General features: G+C 37.1%; 1 protein-coding gene across 1 annotated transcript in view; it reads right to left on the bottom strand.

Annotated features, from left to right (window-relative positions):
- The window catches only part of B3GALT1 (beta-1,3-galactosyltransferase 1), a 583,718-nt gene continuing 557,216 nt past the window's right edge, over positions 1-26,502 (bottom strand). Inside the window, exon 5 of the mRNA XM_017548485.2 lies at positions 1-4,932. Coding sequence (XP_017403974.1) covers positions 3,724-4,704 — 981 coding nt within the window. The 5' untranslated portion in view covers positions 4,705-4,932 and the 3' untranslated portion in view covers positions 1-3,723. The remainder of the gene's footprint in view (positions 4,933-26,502) is intronic.

The following is a 26,502-nucleotide window of genomic DNA, read 5'->3' as shown; positions in this document are numbered from 1 at the left end:
AATTTGTTCTCCTTCTGTTTATTTGTCCCAATGGTTTTTAAAAAAATCAGCTTTATGGAACCATAATCTTCATCGTGACAGATGGGCCTATACATAAGCATCGTGCTTTCAGTCAACAGTTTACATTTCAAGAGGAAGGTGAAGAAACTGAATGTAATGACATCTTCAGCATCTATCTGTCATTTTTAGTTTTATAACATTGATACAAAAAATAGTATTCTGATTAGCAGCTTGATTGGCAACCCATGTAACCCTAAAGAGTACTACAAACCTGGAGAGTGCACTTTTACAGACAGTTACTTTTGGCGAAACAGTATGTACAATTGTGACAAATAAATACATAAATACAATCATTCATATATAACGTTATACCTAAATGTCAATTATCATCAACAAGCGTTGTTCTAGTAAATTACTTCTTTCATTCACAAGTTACTTTGTTGTTTATAAAAACTATTTTCACCTTTACAGAAGAAATGACATAATCAATCTCCCACTAAACCCACGTATTAGGAAAGGTAGAAAATGATCCCAGATGCATTAGGTAAATATTCCATTGTCTTTTGATAGAAGAGATTTGATTGAAAAACTCCTTCCTTGGCTTCTCTGTAAACAGTTTATTTTCCACATATTGTGTCACACAAAGGGGTTTTATTCTTCTGAATTGAATCTAAATTAAGTGATCTTCATTTTGTCGATTCTGGTTATTTAAAAATACAATATTTTATATTGAAATAGATACTTGTTCCAATATAAGAAGACACAAAGCCACCTAAACTAGCCACCAAAGAGAAAATTTTTTTCCAGAAAATAAATCTAAAAAAGAAACTTTAAGAATACAGACACTGATAATATATTATCCAGTAGATAATGGAAAAAAAGAGTTTTTGTAAAAATTGTCTGAGAGACTCTTGGTAGAATACTGTCTGAAACATTATATATTTTATGTCAGGGAAATGAATAGAATGGCTTAACAAGTAATTGAAACAATAATTTGGCCAGTGTCATGTCCTAAAATTAACAAAAGTAGAAAGTTAGAGCTTTTTCTTGATCACTTAAACATCTTTTGAAATTCAAAAAACGAAGGGCAAACATGCTTAAGGATATTGAAACACTGGACAAATGGCCTTGCTTCACCAAACTCCATGCAGAAGAAAATGTTACATAGCAAGCAGATTCTAGCTATACATACAGTTGAGGAGAAGAAAAAAATGCCTTTAAAATATATACACATGGTTTTTGATGTATATTTACAGGTTTGTCACATGGGCATTATCTAGCATAAAAAAGTAAGGAAATAGTTCTTTAAGACATATTATTCTGATTTTTGCTCCTTTTAAAGATTAGGGCTATATTCATAATGTATACACACACCTATAAAACGATTCATAGATGTACATATATGATGTTTACAATGTGCAATTTCTTGACATCAAAGGTGGTTTGACTGAGCATGGGGTAGATGCAAGGCAATAGTATGAGACAAGAGGCTTGATTCAGCTGCACGATTGGAAGGTAAACCAAGTATGAAGTCATGAGACTTTCCCAGTGATTCGAACGCACAGCAGTTGAGGCTACAGGGTTGGAGGGTGGTTCACCTTGTGCTGATCCATCTCTCCCCAGGTTACCTAATTGCTATTCTCTAATCAAAACCAGCAGCCCTGCTGACCATAAGATGAAGATGTGTTAAGGGATGGGAAATCTTGTCTCATCTTGGGTCCTTTAGGGCTGGGGATGAGAGATCCAGAGTTTTGCAGAAACAAGTCATGACTTTCACTTGCTCATTTTGTCTGCCTGTTTGCTATCTACTTCTATGGGGTCTCCCGGGGTCAGGTTAAAACACAAGTAAATAAATTAAAAAGGTACACTCTTTCAGCTTTGGGGCTTTCTTTGCATGAGAACAAGCAGGTGTTTTCTAATAAATGGTAGAAGATGTGCAATGTTAAGGTTTGCTGACTGCCGATTATGCTTCTTCTGAAAGAGGTGGACTACCTTTACCTGCTCTCAAAGTTCTTAGAATTCATATTCAGTAGTTCCTGAGATCTAAGTTGCTGTGATGCATTTTGCAAAGCATATGCTTCATTTACTGTCATATACGCCCAACCAGAGGTTCCTTCCCAAAGAGGGCAGCTGCCTCTACGTTCAGCATCTTGGGATTTCAAGGCAACACACTGATCTAGCCACTTATTCATTGAAACCAGAAGAAATTGCAAAGAAATGAGAGTTTTCCCAAACACCTAAATTATAGCCAAGGAAAAGTCAAAGCCTTGGCAGAATTAGATGCACTGATAGTTCACAGCTGATCTTTATTTCGGCAGATGTTATATTAAGATGATGTTACTGCTACTAATGACCATCATTGTAATTATACAATTATTTTAGCATCTAGTATAATGCATGATACATTGCATTATGTAGCACCTTTTAAGCTAAGGATCTCAAAATACTTAGCAAATGCAATTCGCTCTCACAGCAGCTGTGAGGTAGGTGTTTTTTACAGCCATTTTTATAAATGAACACATTGAAGCAGAGCAAGATTACAATGCCTACTCACAGGGCCCAATAAGTTTGAGGGCATCAATGGGACCCAAACCCAGCCTTCCCCATTCTTCCTGCCCATGAACCTCAATCACAGAGCCCCCAGAATACCTCATAACAGCATTACTGCTGAACATGTTCTGGTGTTTTCAGAGGTTAGCAATAGGGCCAAGTCTTTCAATAATATTGACGCCCTTAAAGATTTTCTCACGTGTTTTGCAAATGTGTGTGTGGGGGGCATCTTATACTATTGATAAGCTTACGTTAATTATAATGCATACCTAAATTTGTATTTTGTCAATGTGATTTATTGTTCTCTGGCCTCCAACCAACATATTTTATACATAGAGACATATGCCTGCCAGATACAGAAACTGTGAAATGCACTTAGCGACACTGCATGGAAGGAAGCAGGTGAGATTACATTTGGCAAAGTTTCCTTGGAGGCACCATTTCATGTTTGTTCTGAAAGAGGAAAAAAAAAATAAAGAAAAGAAAAAAGGAAAAATATCTTTGTTTACTTTGTTAAGTAGCGTTTTATATACATTCCACCCGTTGACCAGGTTTAATCCTTGGATAAGCAAGCAGAGTTGTCTTCCAAACACATGCAATGTCTGATTCTCAAGTTTAAATTCCCATCTATTTAGCTGCAGCCTCTCTGCAGCTACCAAGTTCATTTCTTGGTGGAACTGCAAATACTGTACACATTACATGGCAATATATGTAAAATTATAATGTAACAACACGCACGATATTAATAATCACATCTAGTGTGTCTTCCTGTGTATCCTTTCTGAATTGCTTTTGAAAATGGTTTCTGTTTATGTATTAATTTTTGCAGAGATGATACAAACACATTATTGTGAGTTTCAGTTTCCCAGAACCAAATTTTTATCTCAAATGCACAGTACATCAATCCTAGGAGTTATTTGGAAGTCACTTTTTGAGACAAAGCAATGCCCTGGGACTGAGAATGAAATCTGGCTATTCTAACTCATTTATTGTTTCTATGACCAGAGTCTAACATTTGTAAATTGGTAATCCAAGAAAGGAACTTATAGCAGGAAGCAAAAACTTTACAAAACCCCTTCACCAGTTCATTTCCCCTGACACCTGGAAAATACCAACACCATAGGTCCCATTTCTTAAAAAAAGAAAAGAAATGTATTTCCATTGGTAAAAATCCTAACATCTGAGATGTTTCTTGCTTGACATGTCATTCCAGATTCTGTGCATTTCTTCTGGAGAGATCTGATGCACGGTGATAACACGGCGATACCTACACAAACTGTAGGCCATTTTCCAGTGATTGAATCCACTGTTCTGGAAAGGATGTATGCCCAGCTTTCGAAGACACAGTCCCACATATACGTCTTCAAGGTGAAGCAGCCTGGTGTGGAGTGAGGTCTTGTAAATGAGTTCAGCCACATCAGCTGAAAAGATGTAGCCAGTCCCCGAACAAAATGGTGGGTAGTTACTGTCTGGGTACAAATCCCTGGGCATATACCACTTACTGCGGACGTCCCGAATTGGCCCTCCATTAATGACATAGCCAGTAAAATACCTTCTTCGTGGCTTGGTGGAGGGTTTCAGTAATTTATAAATAAGGTTGTCCATGTTTACAAAAATGTCACTGTCGGTTTTCATGACATACTTGGCCTTTGAACAAAAAGTGGCCACCCATCTCATCCCCATCAATGTTTTGAGGGTAAGGTTATGGTAGGAGTCAATAAAGTCCTCCACGATGATATCGTGGAAGATTTGGCTCTCTTGCTCTACCATCTGATTGAGAACAGGATCAGCATTCTTGCCCAGGAGGAAGAGAGTGGCTATCTTGATCCCCTTAAAGTTGTTCTCATCCCCCCACGTCTCTCTGATTGCCTGGCGGGCATCGAATTCCTTGTGGGTGGTGCTGATGAGGATAACAAGAAAAGGAATGTTTTTCTCACATTTATTGGGCTCGTTGATAAGAAATTCAAAAGAATGTGGGTTGATAGGTCGAGTTCTTATGTTGCCGAAGGTGAAATTTTTCCTGGCAACTGTTAGGTGGCTGAATGGTTTGGAGCCAGTGTAAGAAGATGTAGGACGAGTTATACTCAAGTACCAGAGAGCGCTGGCCCAGCACACAACTGTCAAAACATACAAACACGAGACCTTTGAAGCCATTGTCTTGAGAACACGTCTATTCCAAATATTGAAGAATACGCCTCCTTGGCACTAGTTTCTTTTCATCTTCCAAAGGCAGCATATTACTAATAAATCTTAAAGTTTGATAGAGAAGCATGAGGTGGGATTGTCCACGGGCCTTAGTGGCTGTCTGTCATCTCTGCGCTCACTCTACTTTCTTCCAAATCTGATGGAGGGTTCCATGCCTCATAAATCTTCCTCTTAATTCTGCAAAATCAATAAAGTACCATTGTCATTCAGATTTATGTCATCATTCTACATCCTTAAATAAACATAACAAGGGTACAAGAATTGCCCACAATGATTAAAATACACATGATCATTCATTTCCATCAGTACCAAAAACTTCCTGTCATAACCATCTCCCCTTTTCCTCTCTCCTTGATAGAAGTTATGTATGTATATTCATACCCAATTAAGAAAGACATAGATTATAAATTCTAGATGAAGATGAAGTAAGTGGAACATTAGTCTTTTTTAAAAAAGAATTGCCCTTCTTCACATGAGATATTTTTTACAGTGAAATACTTTCTGGCACTAAAGTCTTCTTTCAAGCAAGGAAATCTCACCCATAGCCTCATATCTCTTTTCCAATTTCCAAATCTGAGCTTTTATTTGCTTCATTCTAGTGAAGAATTTTGTTCTCAACATCTTGCTTTCTCTAACTCGCTATTTGAATATGTGTTTATCACACTGGAAAATCTCTGCTAATGGTGTGTTTCTCTTGGCTCAGACTTAGAAGTAACTAACTCCCAATTGTTCCTTATTTTCCCCTTGTTTTGGCTCTCATAACTCTTAGCTCCTAATTCTTAATTTTGTATGAAACTTCATGCAGAGGATATGCTGACCTCTCAAGCATGGAACCCATTTCATTACCCAAGTGACCTTTCAGGTGGCTGACAGCATTTATTTTGGAGTCGATCTAAACGGCGTCACTTTTTACGGTTTTTAACCATTCACCCATATGTTCCCTTGATGAAATCATACTGGCCCTTTTAATTTTTTTTTAACCTAGTTACATTTGCCTATAAACCCAGCATGAGTATAATGAAAGGGACAATTGAGCTTGGGGGCCACAGATACAATGAAGATGTGACGGAAACTTCAGCTGGTGTTCAAATTTAGTTTTCCTTTGGAACGCTCATCCTTTCTAGAACTTCTAATGCTTTCTAAAACTTTAAAAATTTCATGTCAGTTAATCCTATATACTGGTTATGAAGTCCATTCATGTAAAAAATTGTTTCTTCCTTCCTCGTTAGAGCAGAATGTGGTAGTCCTGGAAGGCAGAGATAGTAGAGAATAGATATCAATTTTAACGAAGTCTGCTTCAAAGAAAACTATGTGCTTACATGTACAGACTGTGTTGAAATAATTTAATTGGGAATATAGATTGAAAACCATGCTTCTAAGCACAATAGTCATAATGAAATAAAAAGACATGATGTGAACAGCAGAGACAATATATATCCTTTTGTCTAAGCCAAGAGCTGTCTGTGAATATATGATCCATATGAGACCAGCAATAACTCAGTGTGGTTACCGTTCTAACTAAATGAATATTAGAAGAGCTTCAAGCAGCTTGACTCTAGGCATAGTCAGGCCTTCATCCAACCCATAATAAGTACTTTCTAATTATAGGCTCCTGTATCCCTGTCCTCTGGGGGAAATTTTTGTTCTAAGGTGCACGAAAGCTGATAAAAAGAAGGATGTGATGTTCAGCAAGTTTTAAAACTTTGAACAGTAAGCAAAAGGAAGTGAGAGAAACCAGGAATAGAAAAAAAGGGCTTCTCAACTTGAGATATACAGACATGGACTCCATTTCAATTATAAAAGGTTATAGTAAGTCCCCAGATGGTACTAGAAAGCAAACTTTCTCTACCATTGTCCTAGACTATGTATCTGATTCTTAGTCTACTTTTATCATTATTCTGTTCTGTCCTCTTGGATACTTTCCTACTTACTGAGCTACCTATTACTGAGATGTTAAGGGCCTCCCCAAAAGCCTCTCCTGCAAGATGCTCCTGTCGGGTAATATTTGGGAGCCAGTAATCAGACTACTAATGGAGCATTTTTCCACTTTACATTTTTATCTCCTTTTTATTGTTTCTTTCTCATCTCTACAGAGTTCACTTCACAAGTTATTATCCTCTATCTCGATGGTTAAGCCTTCCTTCAACTCTTTATTCATTCGTTAATCCATGTATCCATCAATCAACCAATTAATCAAATGTTTACTGAGTACCTGTTGTATGTGAAGTATTGGAAAAACGGAAACAGAACCCATACTCCTCCCTTCAGAAACTGCTAGACTAGGAGGGAAGGTTTCAAGTAAATGGGTAGAACGGTGGAACAAAAATTTACATTAGGAGGCTACTGGAGTACACAGGAGAGGAATATTGGGCAGAGCGTGGGAGAACAAGGACTCCCACAGACTGTGCATGGTACCTCTCCAGAGGGTGCCATTCACATAGGCTGTAATGTGAATATCACTCCTCTACACACGCCAGAGTCAAACAATGAAGGAGTCCTGGGGAAGATGCTATGGCACAGTCACTAAAGGGGAGCCATGTTGAATCTTTAAGGATGGCTAGAAATTATCTGGATGGGGATCAGGCATTCTGGGCAAAGGAAACAGCATATGCAAGGGGATAAAACGAGAGAGAGCATGGTATGTACCAGGAATAGCTGAGTTAAGGAAGAGGGCAGGATGATGGTGAGGAGGATGGGGGAGGGCAGGTGGAGATATTAGCAGGGGTCAGATGAGGGGTGATGCTCAGATACCTTCCTGAGCTGAGTAGCTTGTTACCCATCTGTGAAATCTAAAGAGTACGATGGAGGAACGTACCTTTCTCAAATCCTGTTCCATTTATGTCAGTAGCAATTCACTCATTCATATTAAGGATTTCTCCTCTTGCATAGTTCTGTTTCTCAGAAGAGTAAGTGAGAATTTGTTTTTGTCTTGTTTTCTTTCTTTCTTTCTTTTTTTTTTTTTTGAGACAGTCTCTGTCTCCAGGCTGGAGTGAAGCAAGGCGATCTCGGCTCACTGAAACCTCCACCTCCTGGGTTCAAATGATTCTCCTGCCTCAGCTTCCTGAGTAGCTGGGATTATAGGCGTGCACCACCATGCCTGGCTAACTTTTGTATTTTTAGTAGAGACAGGGTTTCACCATGTTGGCCAGGTTGGTCTCAAACTCCTGACCTCAGGTAATCCTCCTGCCTCGGTCTCCCAAAGTGTTGGGATTACAGGCGTGAGCCACCTCGCCCAGCTGAGAATTTGTTTGATCTGATACTTTTCCGTGTGAGTTTCTAGGGGAAGCGACTGCATAAACATAGGTAGCTGGGAGGTTTAGAAGGAGCCAAAAAAAGAAATATGGAAATTGAGGACAATATGAAAAACACTTAAAAAAAAAAAAAAAACAGAAGAATGTTTATTCTTTTCTAGACAGGCAATAAACATAATACCTCTTACCATTATTATTGTAGCTCTCATTTTAAAAGGCATATAGCAGGCACTGTGCTGTATGCTACATTGTATGCCATTCTATTCTGTTTATATTTTAGTTTCATTCCTTACAGTGTTGTAGGAGAGGTACAATTTTCTCCATTTGATAGATGAGAGAATGGAAACTCAGAAATATTCAGTAGCTTGCTCAATCACACAGCTAGTGAGTGACTACATAAGTAGTCACTTCTAAGCTTCCTAAGGCCTGTTGGGACAATAGGCAATATCTTTGATGGGAAAGCCCAGGGTGTCAGGGAGCATCTCAGGCTGCTATTCTCCAAGTGATATATGCATTTATTTATTTTTATTAACTTGTTAATACAGGGTCTCACTCTGTCACCCAGGCTGGAGTGCAGTGGCGCAATCACGGCTCACTGCAGCCTTGACCTCCTGGGCTCAAGCGATCCTCCTGCTTCAGCCACTGAGTAGCTGAGATTACAGGCACATGCCACCCTACCTGGGTAATTTTAAAAAATGTTCTATTTTTAGTAGAGACAAGGTCTCACTTACTGTGTTGCCCAGGCTGGTCTCAGCACTGGCGGGGCTCAAGTGATCCTTTGGCCTTGGCCATCCAAAGTGCTGGAATTACAGGTGTGAGCCACCATTCCTGGCCTCATGCATTTATTTTCTTAGATGTGTTTCCATTGCTTGGATTTTTTCTAGTTCATTCTAGTTTCCTACACACTGTACTGTACCAGTGCTGCAGGGATTCTGGATAATCAAAAAGTGTAAAAAGTGATGATTTGCAAAGAGCACATTAAAGCTTGTAATGCTGAGAGTAGGTTGGGGAAGCTGAAACTGCTAAAGAGGTTTAGAAATATGTTGCAGGTTATTTTCTATGAAGACCTGAAGCGCGCGTGCGCACGCACACACACACACGCACACACACAGATTTACTATTTCTACTGACCTTTTTTCCTGTTGTTTTCAGACACAAGAACAAAAGTAAGCATAGTATTACATCTTAGACAATGCTAAATGCAAGTTAGAATCTAGTGAATCCTCTGTTAAAAAATATCAGAGAATTTGAAGTGTGAAAAGAAATTCACTTAAAACCTGAAGAGTGGCTAAGGACAATGAGAACTCATAGCAAGGAATGCTAAAAGATGGCCTTTTTGCTTATAATCAAACGGATTTCTCAGACGGCAAAAAGGTACAAAAATATGCCCATGGGCCAGAAACAGTAATGTAGCTAAGGACAAGAAAGGGTAGCATGATGCACGGAACTCTCATTTCATGCATGTTGGATAAAGTAGTTAGTTGGTGATGGGTCAGTGTGTCCGTAGTTTACTCCTTGAGTAATTCTGACTTGTGTGGATTTTCTGTGTCTCAGTAGCCTTAAACATAAAGACAGGGCAAAAATAAATCTGTTTTGTCTCCAAATACATCATAGGTATTAACAACCATTGCCAAATCGTTTGAGCTTCCAGGGAAAGAGTTCTATCTAGGCAGGCGGTATTATGATACAAAGAGGAGGATCTATTGTGAGTGAGGGGATTATGTCAGTTCATCAGTTTATGGTTTTAGATCCTGAGCACATATATTGATCAATTCTTCTAAATAAATAGTATTGCTTTAGCATTTTGGTTTGTTCATCCAGCTTAGTGAGTATACTGTGCAGATTTTTCTGTTTGAGAAATCTTGTCTCCTTCCTAGAAAACTCAAAGCCAAAAGCCCACTGAAGAGAAAAGAGAGAATACCACAAAAGCAGAAACCTCTGAAAAGTTCTTTCAGTTTTACAAGATTTAAAAAAATCATTTTTAACAGATCAGTTAGTATATCAATAAAATATAAAGTTGCACATGTAACACTTGTCATTTTTTCAGCAACTTCACCACAACCACAGACACAGATGACACATTAACTTGTCATCCATTAAATACAAATCCCTCTAAATAGACACATTCAACTGGAACACTTGAAAGACTTTTTCCCCAGGGGACTTACTGTATTTCAGATTACCTAATTCACAGAAATCTCCAGGAACTATCTACCTTCATCTTTCAGGAAGTTAGTGGGGCAGTATTTTCAATTTAAGAGGCACGTGTTTCTCCTAGAAACTCTATGGTGGATTGTCTGTTATTCTGAATAATTTATTTCAAGAAACCAACAAACTTGCAGAAATTCCTTTGTACAGCCAGAGGTAAGGCCCAGGAGTGGGTGGGTAGTGTGTCTCTGGTGAACTGTGCATTGTTTGGGGTGCCAGCGTCATGTCCATCTTCATGGTGCAGGCAGTGTGATGGTTAACTTCATGTGTTAACTTGACTGGGCTAAGGGGTGCCCAGATAGCTCCTAAAACTTACTTCTAGGTGTGTCTGTGAGGATGTTTCTGGCAAAGATTAGCATTTGAATTGGTATGATAAGGAAGACTGCCCTCACCAATGAAAGTGAACATCACCTAATTCATTGAAGGCCTAAACAGGACAAAAAGGTAGAGGAAGGGCTAATTTGCTCTTTCTGCTTGAGCTGTGACATTCATCTCCTGAGTTCAGACATCAGTGCTTCTGGTTCTCAAGCCTTTGGGGTCAGACTGAGATCTACAGTGTTGGCTCCCCTGGTTCTCAACTTTTTGGGTTTGGACTGAAACTATCCCACTGGTTTCTTCTTGGGCTTGCAGACAGTAGATCATAATCTCATGAGACAATCCCTAATAAGTCTCTTTCTATATACCTAAATATGTCCTATTGGTTCAGCTTCTCTGGAGAATCTTGACTATAGGCAAGTACATGTCAACACTGATGTCCTATGTATTGGTTGCCAATTACACTGAATTGGCCTGGCAATCATTCGAGCTTCCCTTCACCATGGGCGAGGTTGCAGGAGTCTCACCAAGCAGCTTGCCTCTATTCTCTGGTGTCTCAAGGAATGTCTCTAGTTTATGATTTCCTTTGCATTTTCAAATCTACTTCATTTGTCCATGAAAGATGCACTGAACACTGCTAGGTGCCAGACACTGAGCTGGTAAGACACATGGGAGCTTACTTTCTAGGAGAGAGAAGCAGAAGATAAATAAACGTAAAAACAGTTTCAGGTCATGGTAAGTGCTATGAAGTAAATGAAGTGGGGTAACGGGATAGAGACATAACAAAGGTGGGATGGGGGAGAAGAGCTACCTTTAATTAGTCACTCTCTGAGGAGGTGACATCTGAGCTGAGAACAGAATGCTTTGCTATCTCTGGTTCAGTCTTTGAGTCTTTTACTAAATTTTTGTCTCTTTTGCTTGACTTTTTTTGATTAATGCTCTGTTAGGAGCATCTTTTTAGTTTCTGACCTCTGCCCCTCCCTGTTTTTTGGCTCTTGTTATCTTTGTGTTTTCCAACTGTGGTCATCGTGCCCACTCCTGCAAACTCTACCAGACTCCAGAGCCGTAGGTTATATACTGTACTAGTTTGCTAGAGCTACAATAACAAAGTACAGATGCTCCTCTATTTATGATCAGGTCACGTCCTAATAAACCCATTGTAGATTGAAAATATCCTGTATTGAAAATGCATTTAATACACTTATCCTACCAAACATCATAGCTTAGCCAAGCCTAACTTGAAAGTGCTCAGAACATTTACGTTGCCTGGTTGGACAATGTTATCTAACGCAAAGCCTGTTTTATAATCAAGTGCTGAATAACTCATATAATTTATTGAATGCTGTACATTACTTGAAATCACGATGGTTTGGCATCATGGTAATGTCAAGAAATCCTATGTCGACTCATCAAAGTGGAGAATTGTCTGTACTTTGCTCCGCAAGACTTCACTCCTTTACATTTTAATTTTCCTGGTTTGAGCAAGTAATTTCTTGGGTTTCAGTAAACCAACTTTCAAAGAGTGAAAAATTTGCAATTAGCATTCAAAGAAGAATGAAGGACAAGTGTGACAAGGGATGCAAAATTTGTTTTATTTTTAGATTGAAAAGAAAAGCCAGTTATTCTTTTCCTAAGACCATGTGAAGAGTATGTCATAGTTTAAAGCAGTCCTTTGCTCCTGCCACCTTCTCTTTTCTCTGATCCCTTTTAAAAAACTCAGATTAGTTGAGAAACACAAGCTGGGATTGAGGCACATTTTCCAAACCAGCAGTTCCTGATATACTGGCTTGGTTTTTGGAGGATAAAAACAATTCTCCTGTCTCACGTCAAACTACAGCTACCTCTTATACTATGTCAAACTGCTGCTCTGAATAACTTCTGTTATTCAGAGTCAATTTAAAATATTTACAGATCACATGTGGCATACAAAAGTGGCTTTCACATAGAGATTTGCATAGTAACTTTAAAAACATGGTAAAGAAAAAGCAATCGGAAAAAAATAACCCCAACATTAACCAATTAAAATGGAGGCAAGACAGGAAAAGAAAGAGAGCATGTGAGAGAGAGACAGAAAAGGTTAACAGTGCTACAAAATGGTCTTGAAATGAGTGGGGAGCTTGCTGTATAGTACATCATGCTATTGAAAAGGGGAAAAGAGATCCTTTCTGAAAAATGTTTTGATCTCAAATGACTTCCCTTAGAGATGGCATATGAGTGAAATCAAAGCATCTTCATTCTGTGGGGGAAAAATAGGAACTCAGATTGCAACAGAACTAATTGATAAACAAGCCCCAAGGGCCAGAGATTCTCGTTGGCTGCATTAATTTGGCATACGGTTATTTTGATACCCAGCTCCTCCCCTTTTTCTTCTCTTACAATTATGCTGTAAATAAGCACAGGAGAAGAGGACATAAAATACTATTGACACCAGATAATGGTCCTTGAAGGGAGAATGTCACAAACCATTATGCTATCCAGTTTGCTAACTTATTATCTTTCCAAATCACAGAGGGCTGACTCTCTCTCCTAGCCTTTCTTTTAAGTTAGCCTCCTTGGCTATTTAAGAAACTCTACTCATACAAGTTGTAATCCCTGAATGCTCATAGGAATAAATGTTCTGACTCCTCTGCCTCAGCTAGACAAAGAGCTAATTTTTTTTTTCTTTCTTGAGATGGAGTCTTGCTCTGTCACCCAGGCCAGAGTGCAGTGGCGCCATCTCAGCTTACTGCAACCTCCACCTCCCAGGTTCAAGCAATTCTCCTGCTTCAGCCGCCTTGGCAGCTAGGACTACAGGCGTGCCACCATGCCAAGCTAAGTTTTGTATTATTAGTAGAGATGGAATTTTACCATATTTGCCACGCTGGTTGCAAACTCCTGACCTTGTGATCCACCCCCCTTGGCTTCCCAAAGTGCTGGGATTACAGGTGTGAGACACCGTGCCTGGCCGATAATTTGTTCCTTTTAAAAATTTAATTATGACTCTCTTCCAAGAAACCCCATAATTGAACTTACCCAACTTGCTCATTTGCAGTGAGGCAGTGGTATAAAACAAAAGGTAATATTCATCATAACTTGGCAGTTGAAATTTCCCTCCCAAATTGGAAGAAATGATTTGAACCTTTCTCCTTTTTAGTTCAATATACCTTGACATTTATTAAAAAGGTCTTTATAACTCTCTGCCTTGGGAAGAATGGGGCCAACCTGAAAGAGGAGTGGTCAGGATGAGAATGTCTTTGTGTATGTGGGCTTAGGGCTCTTGCTATTCTGAAAGCCACACTTTATTTCACCGAGGAGAAAGTGCATTCCAATTAGAAGGGAAGATTACAGCTTTCTTCAAATCAATGTGTTGCCCTAGTTCTAGAATTCAGAGAATTTTTCTACATCACTACAATCCTCTCAGGGAAAAATGAAAATGAGGATATCTCATTATTTTAAATAAATTCTTGGCTTCCTTTACAGTGATGGATATTGTGTCTTGACTGCCTTATATAAGACACATTTTTAAAGCTAGGCAGAGCAATCACTTATTTAATCATTTGAGCCTAGAAGCCTGGCAATGTGACTGGGCTTCAGGTGGGGCTTCTCCACTGGGAAAGGAAACGCCATATTTTTTATTAGAAATGTGGAAGTGGATGAGAGGAAAGACATCCTACTAATATAAACAGCAGCTGGGAGAATTTAAAAATGATGAATTATGTGATAACAAAAAGAGTATTCATTTGGCCCATTATTTTGAGGGAGGCTGATATAAGTGGATATTCTTAGAAACCAGAAAGCTGTTAGTGTATTCACTATCTAAAATTTACAAAGTCTAGGGAGATATTTCTCAGCTCACCACAGAGAAGTAGTATTATTTTAGGTCATATTTCAAATAATGGTGTTAGTACTATGCAGCGTCTGATAACACATGGAACAGATTTGACCATTTTTTTTTCTTTTCTTTTCTAGCTCAAATGCCCCTTTATACAATACTGATTTATTGGAATCCATAATATCCATAAATAATTTTATGTAGCTGCTGTCAGTGGAAATTATTTTATAGGCAGTCAGTCTTATGGCATTGGCAGACCCAGATTCAAATTCTAGAGTTTGGGTCATCAACTCTGAAGCCTGTGTAACTCTATGCCTTTGTTTCCTAATCTATAAAATGAGAATGATAACATCTGGCCATATTTTACCAGTAAGGATCACTGTAAAGATCAAATGAGATAATGTATTTGAAAATACTGTATAAGCCAAATGGTGCTACGTGAACATAAAGTATTATCATTACTAATGTAAATATGACAAATAAAGACAAATTCAGAGAGGACTGCCTCTAAGATATTTCATAAAGAATGATCAGTCAATGCATCTTGACTAATTGGTGCAAAAGCAGTTTTTGTTTTATTTTGTTTTGTTTTTTAACTTGACTCTTGCTCAAAAGAAAAAAAATCTTGGAACCTCCAGTTAACTGTTTTCATAAGAAACATTCAATTTTACTTGGTAGAGGCTATATAAAATGGTCTTGCACTTCTGTAAAACATGGGGAGGACACATACAGGTTAGACAAAAATGTCATTATGATTACTGTCGTTATTAGCACTAGTGTGACACGGTATTATACTTTTCTCAAATATAACTTTAGGATATTAAAAATCTACCAGATTTAAACAGCCTTCCAAATAATATTGACATAGCCATAATTAGCATTCTGTGTATAAGAAAACAGCCTGAAATGGCCATACCATGATTATTTTACAAAGGTTTAAGACAAAGCCACTATAAAATATAACTTTATGATATTTTTTATTCATAGCCTTGCCAAGGTTGTAATGAAACTTAATCCGAAGTATAATCTTCCCAAGAGTATCATCATTTAATCACTTAATGGAGGGACTTACCAATTTTCAGCACTAGAATTAGATTTATAAATTATGCTAGAAATGTGTCCAAAGGAATGCCTGGGTGACAATGACAGATAGTTTTATTTGGCAGAGTAGCTTTTTAACCAAGCCTTTTTGTTTCTGAAATCTGTGGCTATGTGTACAATTTTCCTAAATTAGTACTTACTGGCCAATCGGATGAAAATGCTGTGCTTTTGTTTTGTTCCCATGCTCAGTCATTTATATTGGCTGTCTGCGGTCCTCTCTGCTGCCAGTCTCCAGCACTGCTTGTATTCACAAGCTACTCACCAAACATTTGCTCAGCTTTACCCTCGCTGGATACCATTTTATGCTGGAGATTTCTATTTCTAGGCATTCTCCTTTTGGCTAATGATTCTTATTTCCCCTATGGCTAGAGACTCAGCCTGCCAGTTCTCATCCTACTGGTGCTTTGAACTCTTCGCCACAGTCTTGAAACTCTCTTAGGCTATGCTGGATTCTTCTAATTTGGACTCCGTGAAGAAGGATTACAATCTTAATCTCTCCCAAGGCCTTTGCTTTGGCCTTGGGAGACATTAAGAAACTGTTCCTTTATCACTTCTTTCTACTCTCTTCCCCACTGCATCAATTCCCATTGTTGTCCATCATCTGTATTTTCACTCTTGAGTTTTAAAATAGTCTGGGGTTAAGGTCTCATAACCAAAGAAATTTGAAGATAAACTGGCCTCCTGGACAAAGCACACGATTGACAGTCAACAGAAAACTGGCAGTAGCTCTGCTACAAAACAGTAAAAACTCTTTGGAAATGTTTTCCCTTAAAAATATCTCTTAGTTTCAAAATTGTATTAATCCTCTTAGATCTGAAATTCTGTCACTAGTACATGCTTTCTCAGCTGACTTAATGAAGGACTCATTTATATTCTGTGTTTTTAGTCTCTCCATTTCCATTGGGTCCTGTTTTGTCCTAGAATTGTGTGTCTTCCTTTGCTTAGAAAAATAGCAAGAACAGCAAAACCTTCTCTAGACCCTAGTATCATTGCCAATCACTGTCATGCTTTCCTCCTAGGTTTCATAGCCAGGGGCCATCACTGGATACTCTGTCCTGCTTTTTCCCATTTCCTTACCTATTTAACTCCTATAATAGATCAACATTCATTTGATGCTATTCTTAGTAAAGCATGCAACTTCCCCAGTCCAAACCTCCCTGGTCTCAGCTGCTTTTGACACACTGAGTCACTCTCTTCTTTCACTCCCACTTTGGATTCCTTCCAACTGTACCCTCGTGTCCCTCTGCTCACCTTTCTGGTAGCCCTTTGTGTTTTCTTCTCTTCACACCTCCTTAGCCTGCTTTTTGCAGCCTCGAAACCAGTGCTCAGCCCTCCCTCCAGTCTCATCAGCATGGGATACTTATGCTCTTGAGAACAAGACTTCTGCTACAGACTCTCCAACTATGTTCACCAGAAAGGTGGGTCAGAGACCAATGCACTTTATAGCCCTTCTCATTTTCAGCACTGCTTTCTCTCTTGAATGGTATAAATTTAGGTTTATATCTAAGGAAGAAGTTTGCCTTCCTTCTGCTTTTTGCCTTCCTTCTGCTTTTTGCTCATTTTTCTAAATAGAAAACATGTTTTAGAATGTAAGTGTTTTGAGTTCAATTTCTTGGACTGAGATGTTTGTATCATAGACAAACTTAGTAGGCACATAGGAGAGATTTTGCTAATGACAACGAAAGGTCAAAAAACAATTCGGTAGTTTTCATTCACCAACATAGATGTGAGTTTTATTTTTCTTTGTATTTCAGATGTCAGCTTGTTTCTGGAATTGTTAAAATGTAAAGTCCCATTCAAAGGATGCTTTTACTTGGCCCTTTAGTGATAACTTTCCATGAAATTCTAAGTCAATGTTTTTGTTTAAAGACTATTAAATAAATTGCATTTTAATAGTCATTTCTTCAGTAAGTTCTAAACAGGTGGCATAGGTGGTAGAGGTGATTTTTCTAAGAAATTCCAAGTTATTTGCTTTCCCTTTCCCTCAGTACATAATTTGAAAGTCCATCAGACAGTTTGAAAGTTTGGTAGAAGTAGAATTTAGGGAAAGTCTCTAAGTATAACTGGAAAAAGCTGAGTTGTAAAAGGAACTAGTCGTTGCTTTAAATCAAACTATCAGAAATCAAAGGAAAAATATCTCTTTCCATTCTCTGTATCTCTACACTCAAAAGTTAACCATTTTCATAGCTAAATGGATTACTACAGCACATATCTTACAAGATTTATTAAATCAATGTTATGACATGTAGTAATTATTTTAAAGTAATATTAAACAGTAATTTCTATTTAATCAGTATCTTCTATTTGTGACACTCTATAAAGTGCTTTACAAGTAACGTATGCAATCTCACTAATAATTACTTCTACTAAGAAGTAGGCATAGTTCCCTTTTACAGAAAACTGAGGCCTAGAGAGATTAAGCAACTTGCCTCAGCTTTACATAGCTAATGAGTGATTAAACCTGGATTTAAACACTAGTCTATCAAACTGTAATGTGGAGGTCTATTCACCATATTCTGCATTTCACTTTTTACATGGTCGTCAGAATCAAATTTATTTTCTTATTTTCTTTAGTTATCCAGGAATTAATGTGAGAGGCAGGGAAATGTACTCAAGCTGCTGTGCATTGCACCTTGGCGTAATGGTTCGTTTAGCTTTGAGCTTCTCAGTTTCACAGTGTAGGTGTGCTAGCATTTTCACATGAAAACTGGACAGAGGATGAAGAATTCATCCCCATTCACTGGGCTAGTTCCTTAACAGTATTACGATATCTACAAAGCCAAACCAGTAATGACAGTTGCAGTTCATGCATTTCTAGGTTAAAAGCAACAGTTGCTCTTGAGGTATATTTCAATTAAGCTCTGAGAGCCAGGTAACCTGCCCATCTCTACTACAATGAGGCACTCATTTTATTTTGGGAAGAACCTAAGAGATGGCATCAGAAGGCTCTGTCCCTTACTAGCAATGTGACTATGGTCAATACATTCACTTACGGCAGATTTAGCAGTTTAGCCAACTCATCTCCTGTTCTAATTCCCCATTAGCTTTTCTTTCTGGAAACAGGCCAGTTGTAAAAGAAACTGACATCCATAATGAAGTCTCCCAGGCTCCTTTACAACTAAGATAAAGGTAAATGACCTAGTTTCCACCCATCAGATACCTCTGGGCAGGACACAGATGGAGAAGTGAGCAGCATGAGATGGCAGCTGCTCTCTGGTTATTTGGATGTTCCAGGAAACATATGGAGTGACAAAGGTCCCTGGTTCTACTGAAGCAGCTATGATAGAATGTGTAGCTGCCAAATGTAAACATCACAGCTGTGAGTAAAGGCAATAGAAGCAATAATGTGTCCTCTAAAACAACTCCAAAGAATTATCAGTTACTTTTTGGGCTGCATTGTTCATGGCCATGTTGTTCTGGCTGGTTAGTTAACAAATCTAGGTCATGCCCTTCAAGAGATTCCATGAGCTACTTAACACTTTTTGATAAGTCCCTTTTCCCTTAGCCTGGTTGAATGGATTCTCTTGTTTACAACCCTTAGCACACACCATTGTCTCTATTTGTTTAAATATAAAATGAGATGAAGACAATCTAATTTTAAGGCTGGCTATGAGGTAAATCATATACTTTAACATGGCACAGAGTTTAATTTTGGCTATTATTAATTGCTGGTCATTTTGGCATTGCCCAAGAGAAATATCAACCACCATAAACTAAGTAAATAAATCCCTAATGTTCTCATTCTGGAAAATGCTACTTAGCATTGCCCATGTGAGGAGTACGTTGCCAAAGTGAGCACTTTGAATAGAAGATTATATCTGAAAGATTGTATCTTGTAAAGATTATATCTGAAAACCCTATTTTCTCTTTTCATGTTGTCTAGAAATGGCATGTGTCTTTTGACTGGATGTCGCATGGCCCTCTCGTGATCTTGTCCTCGATGACAACTGGGTATCTCTCTCAGGGAACACTTCCACACCCTCCCCCCAGCTGAATTCACTGAAAACCACAGAATTTTCATTTTAAAGTCAGCCACCATAAATGTAGTCTCAAAAATTGCTGAGAATTTATTTGGTTCATTCATTGTGATGTGTTAATTTTGACTTATAATTACATGTGCCAACACACCTGTGCCCGTTGGTGAGTCTGGAGACATGCTGACAACTTATTCTCTGTCCATTTTTTGGTACTGAAAATCACTATGCTTTTGTTTGCCTGTATTAATTCATCATATTTTATAATCCCACCATTAACATTTATTAACATTATAATAAATATACAATTGAAAATGCAAATTTCCTACCTTTAAGGAGCTTCAAGTTATATTAACTATAATCTATGTGGGAAAAAATAAGGAATCATGAATGGTACCACTTGAATCATGAATGATATTACAATTGAAATAATTATTAGTAGGAATAATTGGGTTAGATTCATGGAAGGGACAATATTTGAATTGTTTCTCAAAATAAAAAAATAAATTGAGAACTCTCAGTAGGAGAAAAACTGATTGTGGGAGAGAGGCATTCAATGGTAAGATAAGAACATTTGCAAAGACACAAAGGTGTTAAATTATTTGACTTCTTTCAAGAGTAAGGAGCTGTCCAGGATGAGAAAATGCTGGATTCATGGTAGAATAAAGTTGAAATTGAGAATGTGAGGGAGTTTTTGCTCATCTGAATATTTTTTCCTTCACCATGCCCACATCATTTTTTTCCTTCAGTAATCCTTTGTAGCTTCACAATTGATTGTATTTTAGGTTGATTGTTTCCTTACATCAAATGGGAAAATAACTCAATCCACAGGTTAATTTTTCAGCTGCTTTTAACTGTGACTCCAAACTTTAACCTCTGTAAGGGCAAAGATTTAATCTGGCTTTATCATTATTTTTGTCACTCTCATTATTATTTCTATTTTTATCATATTTGCCTTAGCATACTAGCACAGTCAAGAAACATTGTTGAGGAAGAAATAATTTTAGTAAATGGCTTCCAGATAGCCATAAACAGTAATTCATCATCCAATATTAGCTTCAACAAGAGTCCTTTGGTGAGCTACCATAGAAAAGTGGACTATACTGTCATGTAATGTGCTGGAAAGGTGTATCAAAAGATCTTTTACATTCAGATTTTGATTATAATTATCTTTTCCAATACCTAGGCCTTTATACTGTGCCATTCAAGGCAAATTTCTGCCTCTGATTTAATTATTGAATTCATATAATTTCATTATCATGTTTCTAGATTAAAAATAAATTTTCCAATAAAACAAAAGTTCCTGTGTTTAGGATAATATTCCTAGTGGAAGACAATAAGCACGCACACGCATGCACGTGTGCATGCACACACACACACAGCCCATCAGGAATAAAAGAGACACTTGGGAAACTGAATACAAAATCTGAATTCTGTGATGAATATTTTTCAAAGTTTTTCACAGATTGTCAACTGTCAAGTCCTTGAATTATTATTTCCTAAATGTCTTTCTGAGCTGATTTTCAATAAATTTCTGATTTGCTGTTGTGGTAGGTCATTTATGATAGATCCACATGGTCATTATATCCATCTTGTCCAGTAAGAGCAGTAATGTGTAAATTTCGTCTCTAAGGAGTGATAAAGTGATGCAATGGTGCTTTTCACCTTGGGTTACCATAGCCACAGTCATTCTTTACAATAGCTGCTGTGCCGTGTTCTTCTCTGAAATCTCCTAACAAGATACTTCACCTCGTATCACACCCAAGCTACTGATAAGAATATATACATTTGAAGACAACATAACTTCGCTGCCAGAATTGCCCTTCCAGGAAATTATCTGCAGAGCTATTGGTAAGCTGGGTTTAATATGCTTGAAAATTCTTTACGTAGGCTGTTTACTGCCAGATTAAAGAGAATAAATTGCATTTTTGGGTAACAGGAGTGGGGTGAAGAATAACCCTCCAGCAACTGCAAAGTTTTCAAGGCATGATGCACAATAGCAATAATGTGCTCCATGTCTCAGAAGACTAGGAAAGAAGTGCCAATGCTTCTGGGAGCCTTAGGAAACCTGGGGGATGGTTTTTGGAACAGTTGTCAGAAATCAGGATTATTATTTATCTTCTACTTGGGCTGGAGAGCTAAGCACATAAGTAAATGCTTCACAGAAGTAACATATTTATGGAGTTCTGAAAGAAGTTTTTCTAAATGCTATCTTATAGCTAGAGTATATTCCAGTGTCCTTATTGCTTTGTGTTGTGAGATGCTAATGGGTAGAAATAAAGGGCTAAACAAAATTCATCAGATTTATTTATTGAAACACTGCTTAGAGTCTTGAATATGATCTATTCCTTTGAGAAACTCAGGATGGAGATACAACATGGCTCACAGATTTTTGTTTTTACTGGAAGCTTCTTGAGAAGACAGTTTGGGGTGTCATGCCCTAGTGGACTGTTAAGATGTTCCATGACTTCCCTTTTGGAATTGTAAATGACTATCATCACTTTTTGCTATTGTGTTTTTTGCTTTTTAAACAAGAGATCTAATAAAATGTGGGGTCTGGTTACTGCCTTTTGGTTTGCTTTATGGGGTAAACATAATCACGTGTATTTTTAAAAAATTATTGTAAATTTAGTAGTTCATTATTCTTTATATTTTTAACCTCTCTCTCAGTGTATTTGACGACTTTATTGCTTTTGAGAAAACTTTTGCTTTAATACTACAAAAATGATGCATTCTCAAAAACAAAATCTAAAGGATAAAAATAAAGAAGAAAATACAAATCATCCATAATCCTATCAAGCATATGTAAGCACTATTGATAAGTAGATATAGATATTTATTTGTAACTTATATATTTTCATTTATTTGTTTTTTATTTTTGGTATTTATTTATTGTTTTTCATAAGTTATTGGGGTACAGGTGATACTTGGATACATGAGTAAGTTCTTTAGTGGTGATTTGTGATATTTTAGTGCACCCACCATCAAGCAATATACACTGCTCCATATTTGTAATCTTTTATGCCTTTTCCTCCCTCCCACTCTTTCCCCTAAGTCCCCCAAATCCATTGTATTATTCTTTTGCCTTTCTGTCCTTATAGCTTAGCTCTCACATATCAGTGAGCACATATGATGTTTGGTTTTCCATTCCTGAGTTACTTAACTTGGAATAATAGTCTATAATCTCATTCAGGTCACTGCAAATGCAGATAATTCATTCCATTTTATGACTGAGTAGTATTCCATTATATATATATGGATAACACATCCTATGATCATGGATGTATGGAATCAATATTGTGAAAATGACCATATATATCACAGTTTCTTTATCCATTCCTTGATTGATGGGCATTTGGGTTGGTTCCATGATCTTGCAGTTGTGAACTGTACTGCTATAAACATGTGTGTGCAAGTATCTTTTTCATATAATGACTTCTTTTCCTCTGGGTAGTAAGATGCTGGATCAAATGGTAGTTGTACTTTCAGTTCCTTAAGGAATCTCCACACTGTTTTCCATAGTGGCTGTACTTAAACATTCCCACCAGCAGTGTAAAAGTGTTCCCTAATCACAGCGTCCATACCAACATCTACCGTTTTTTTTTTATGTTTTTGACTGTGGCCATTTTTGCAGGAGTAAGGTGATATGACATTGTGGTTCTGATTTGCATTTCCATGATCATTAGTGATGCTGAACATTTTTTCATGTTTGTTGATCATTTGGATACCTTATTTTGAGAATTGTCTATTCATGTCCTTAGCCCACTTTTTAATGAGATTTTTTAAAATTTTTTTACTGATTTGTTTGAGCTTGATGTAGATTCTGGATATTATTTGCTTTTATTGCATTTGCAAGAACCCCAAAAGGTTCTTGGTCATGAAATCCTTGCCTAAGCCAATGTCTAGAAGGGTTTCTCCAATGTTATCTTTTAGAATTTTTATAGTTTCAGGTCTTAGTTTTAAATCCTTAGTCCATCTTTAGCTGATTTTTATATAAGTTGAGAGACGAGTACCCAGTTTCATTCTCCTATATGTGGTTTGCCAATTATTCCAGCACCATTTGTTGGAAATGGTGTCCTTTCCTCACTTTATGTTTTTGTTTGCTTTGTTGAAGATCACTTGGCTCTAAGTATTTGGGTTTATTTCTGGGTTCTCTATTCTGTTCCATTGGTGAATGTGCCTATTTTTACACATGTATCATGCTGTTTTGGTAACTATGGCCTTAAAATATAGTTTGAAATCAGGTAGTGTAATGCCTGAAGATTTGTTCTTTTTGCTTAGTCTTGCTTTGGCTATGCAGGCTTTTTTTTTTTTTTTTTTTTTTTTTTTTTTTTTTTTTTTTTTTNTTTTGGTTTCATATGAATTTTAAAATTGTTTTTTCTAATTCTGTGAAGAATGATGGTGGCATTTTGATGGTAACTGCATTGAATTTGTAGATCGCTGTTGTCAGTATGCTCATTTTCACAAAATTTATTCTACCCATCCATGAGCATGGGATGTGTTTCCATTTGTCTGTGTCATCTAGGATTTCTTTCAGCAGTGTTTTGTAGTGTTCCTTGTAGAGGTTTTTCAACTCTTTGGTTAGGTATATTCCTAAGTATTTAATTTAATTTTATTTTTTACAGCTATTGTAAAGATGTTAAGCTCTCCATTTGATTCTCCACTTGATTGCTGTTGGTGTATAGAAGAGCTACTGATTTGTGTACATTAAACTTGTATCCGTAAACTTTGCTGAATTCTTTCATCAGTTCGAGGAGCTTTCTAGAGGAGTCTTTAGGATTTTCAAGGCAAACAATCATATCATCAGCAAACAGTAACAGTTTAACTTTCTCTTTACCCTTTCTTTCTTTCTCTTGTCTGATTGCTCTGGCTAGGACTTCCAGTACTATGATGAAGAGGAGTGGTAAGAGTGGACATTCTTGTCTTGTTCTAGTTCTTAGAGGGAATGCTTTCAACTTTTCACCATTCAGTATTATGTGGGCAATGGGTTTGTCACTGATGGCTTTTATTACATTGAGGTATGTCCTTTGTATGCCAATTTTGGTGAGAGTTTTAATCATAAAGGGATGCTAGATTTTGTCAAACGCTTTTTCTGCATTTATTGAGATGATCATGTGAATTTTGTTTTTAATTTGTTTATGTGGTGTATCACATTTATTGACTTGCATATGTTAAACCATCCCTGCATCCCTGGTATGAAACCCACTTGATGATGGTGAATTATTATTTTGACATGTTGTTGGATTTGGTTAGCTGGTATTTTGATAATGATTTTAGAATGTATGTTCATCAAGGATATAGTTTTCATTTTTGGTTATGTCCTTTCCTGGTTTTGGTATTAGGGTGATGCTGGCTTCAGAGAATGGATTAGGGAGGGTTCCTTCTGTCTCTATTATGTAGAATAGTGCCAAGAGGATTGGTACCAATTCTTCTTTGAATGTCTGGTAGAATTCTGTTGTGAATCTGTTTGGTCCTGGATTTTTTGTTGTTGTTGATAAGTTTTAAATTACCATTTCAATTTTTCTGCTTGTTATTGGTCTGTTCAGGGTATTCAATTCTTCCTGATTTAAGCTAGGGGGGTTGTATTTTTTCAGGAATTTATCTGTCTCTTCTAAGTTTTCTAGTTTATGTGTGCAAAGGTGTTCATAGTAGCATTGAATGATCTTTTGTATTTCAGTGGTATAAGTTATAATGTTTCCTGTTTTGTTTTATTTCTTAGTGTGGTTATTTGGATTTTTTCCTCTTCCTTTCTTGGTTAATCTTGCTAATGGTCTATCAATGTTATTTTTTGAAAGAACCAGATTTTTCATTTATTTTTTGCATTTTTTTTTGTTTCAATTTCATTTAGTTCTGCTCTGATCTTGGTTATTTCCTTTCCTCTGCTAGGTTATATAAATCCTATATTTAGGATTTGTTCTTGTTTCTCTAGTTCCTTAAGGTGTGACCTTAGAATGTCAGTTTGTACTCTTTCAGTCTTTTTGATGTATAGGTGTTTAGGCCTATGAACTTTCCTCTTAGCACTGCCTTTGCTGCATCCCAGAAGCTTTGGTAGGTTGTGTCATTATTGCAATTCAGTTTGAAGAATTTTTAAATTTCTGTCTTGATTTCAATTTTGACCCAGTACTCTTTGAGGAGCAGGTTATTTAATTTCCAAGTATTTGCACAGTTTTGAAGGTTCATTTTGGAATTGATTTCCAGTTTTATTCCTCTGTGGTCTAAGAGGGTGCTTGATATAATCTACACTTTCTTAAACTTATTGAGGCTTGTTGTATGGCCTATCATATGGTCTATCTTGGAGAAAGTTCCATGTGCCGTTGAATAGAATATGGTTTTTAGATGAAATGTTTTGGTTTTGTTCCAAGGTATAGTTTAAATTCATTGTTTCTTTATTGACTTTCTGTCTTGATGACCTGTCTAGTGCTTTCATGGAGTATTGATGTCCCCCATGATTATTGTGTTGCTGTCTATCTCATCTCTTAGGTCTACTAGTAATTGTTTTATAAATTTGGGGACTCCAGTGTTAGGTGCCTATATATTTAGGATTGTGATATTTTCCTGTTGGACAAGACCTTTTACCACTATATAGTGTCCCTCTTTGTCTCTCTTAACTGCTGTTGCTTTAATGTTTGTTTTGTCTGATATAAATAAGAATAGCTAGTCCTGCTTACTTTTGGTGTCCATTTGCATGAAATTCTTTTTTTCGCCCCCTTACTTTTGTGAATTCTAATTTACTTATGTGAATCCTAATGTGTTAGGTGAGTTTCCTGAAGACAGCAGATAATTGGTTGGTCAGTTTTATCCATTCTTTGGTTCTGTATCTTTTTAGTGGAGCATTTATACCATTTACATTAATGTTAGTATTGAAATGTGAGGCACTGTTGCATTTATCTCGCTCTTTGTTGCCTGTGTACTTTGTTTTTTTTGTTTTTGCTTTTTGAATTGTATTTTTGTTTTATAGGTCCTGTGTAATTTATGGTTTAAAGGGGTTCTGTTTTGATGTGTTTCCAGGATTTATTTTAAGATATAGAGCTCCTTTTAGCAGTTCTTGTAGTGATGGCTTGGTAGTGGTGAATTCTCTCAGCACTTG

The sequence above is a fragment of the Cebus imitator genome, unplaced genomic scaffold (assembly GCF_001604975.1).
Source record: "Cebus imitator isolate Cc_AM_T3 unplaced genomic scaffold, Cebus_imitator-1.0 Scaffold10, whole genome shotgun sequence".
NCBI classification, from domain to species: domain Eukaryota; kingdom Metazoa; phylum Chordata; class Mammalia; order Primates; family Cebidae; genus Cebus; species Cebus imitator.
The sequence above is the reverse complement of the archived record's forward strand: the minus strand, read 5'-3'. Positions and strand labels throughout refer to the sequence as shown.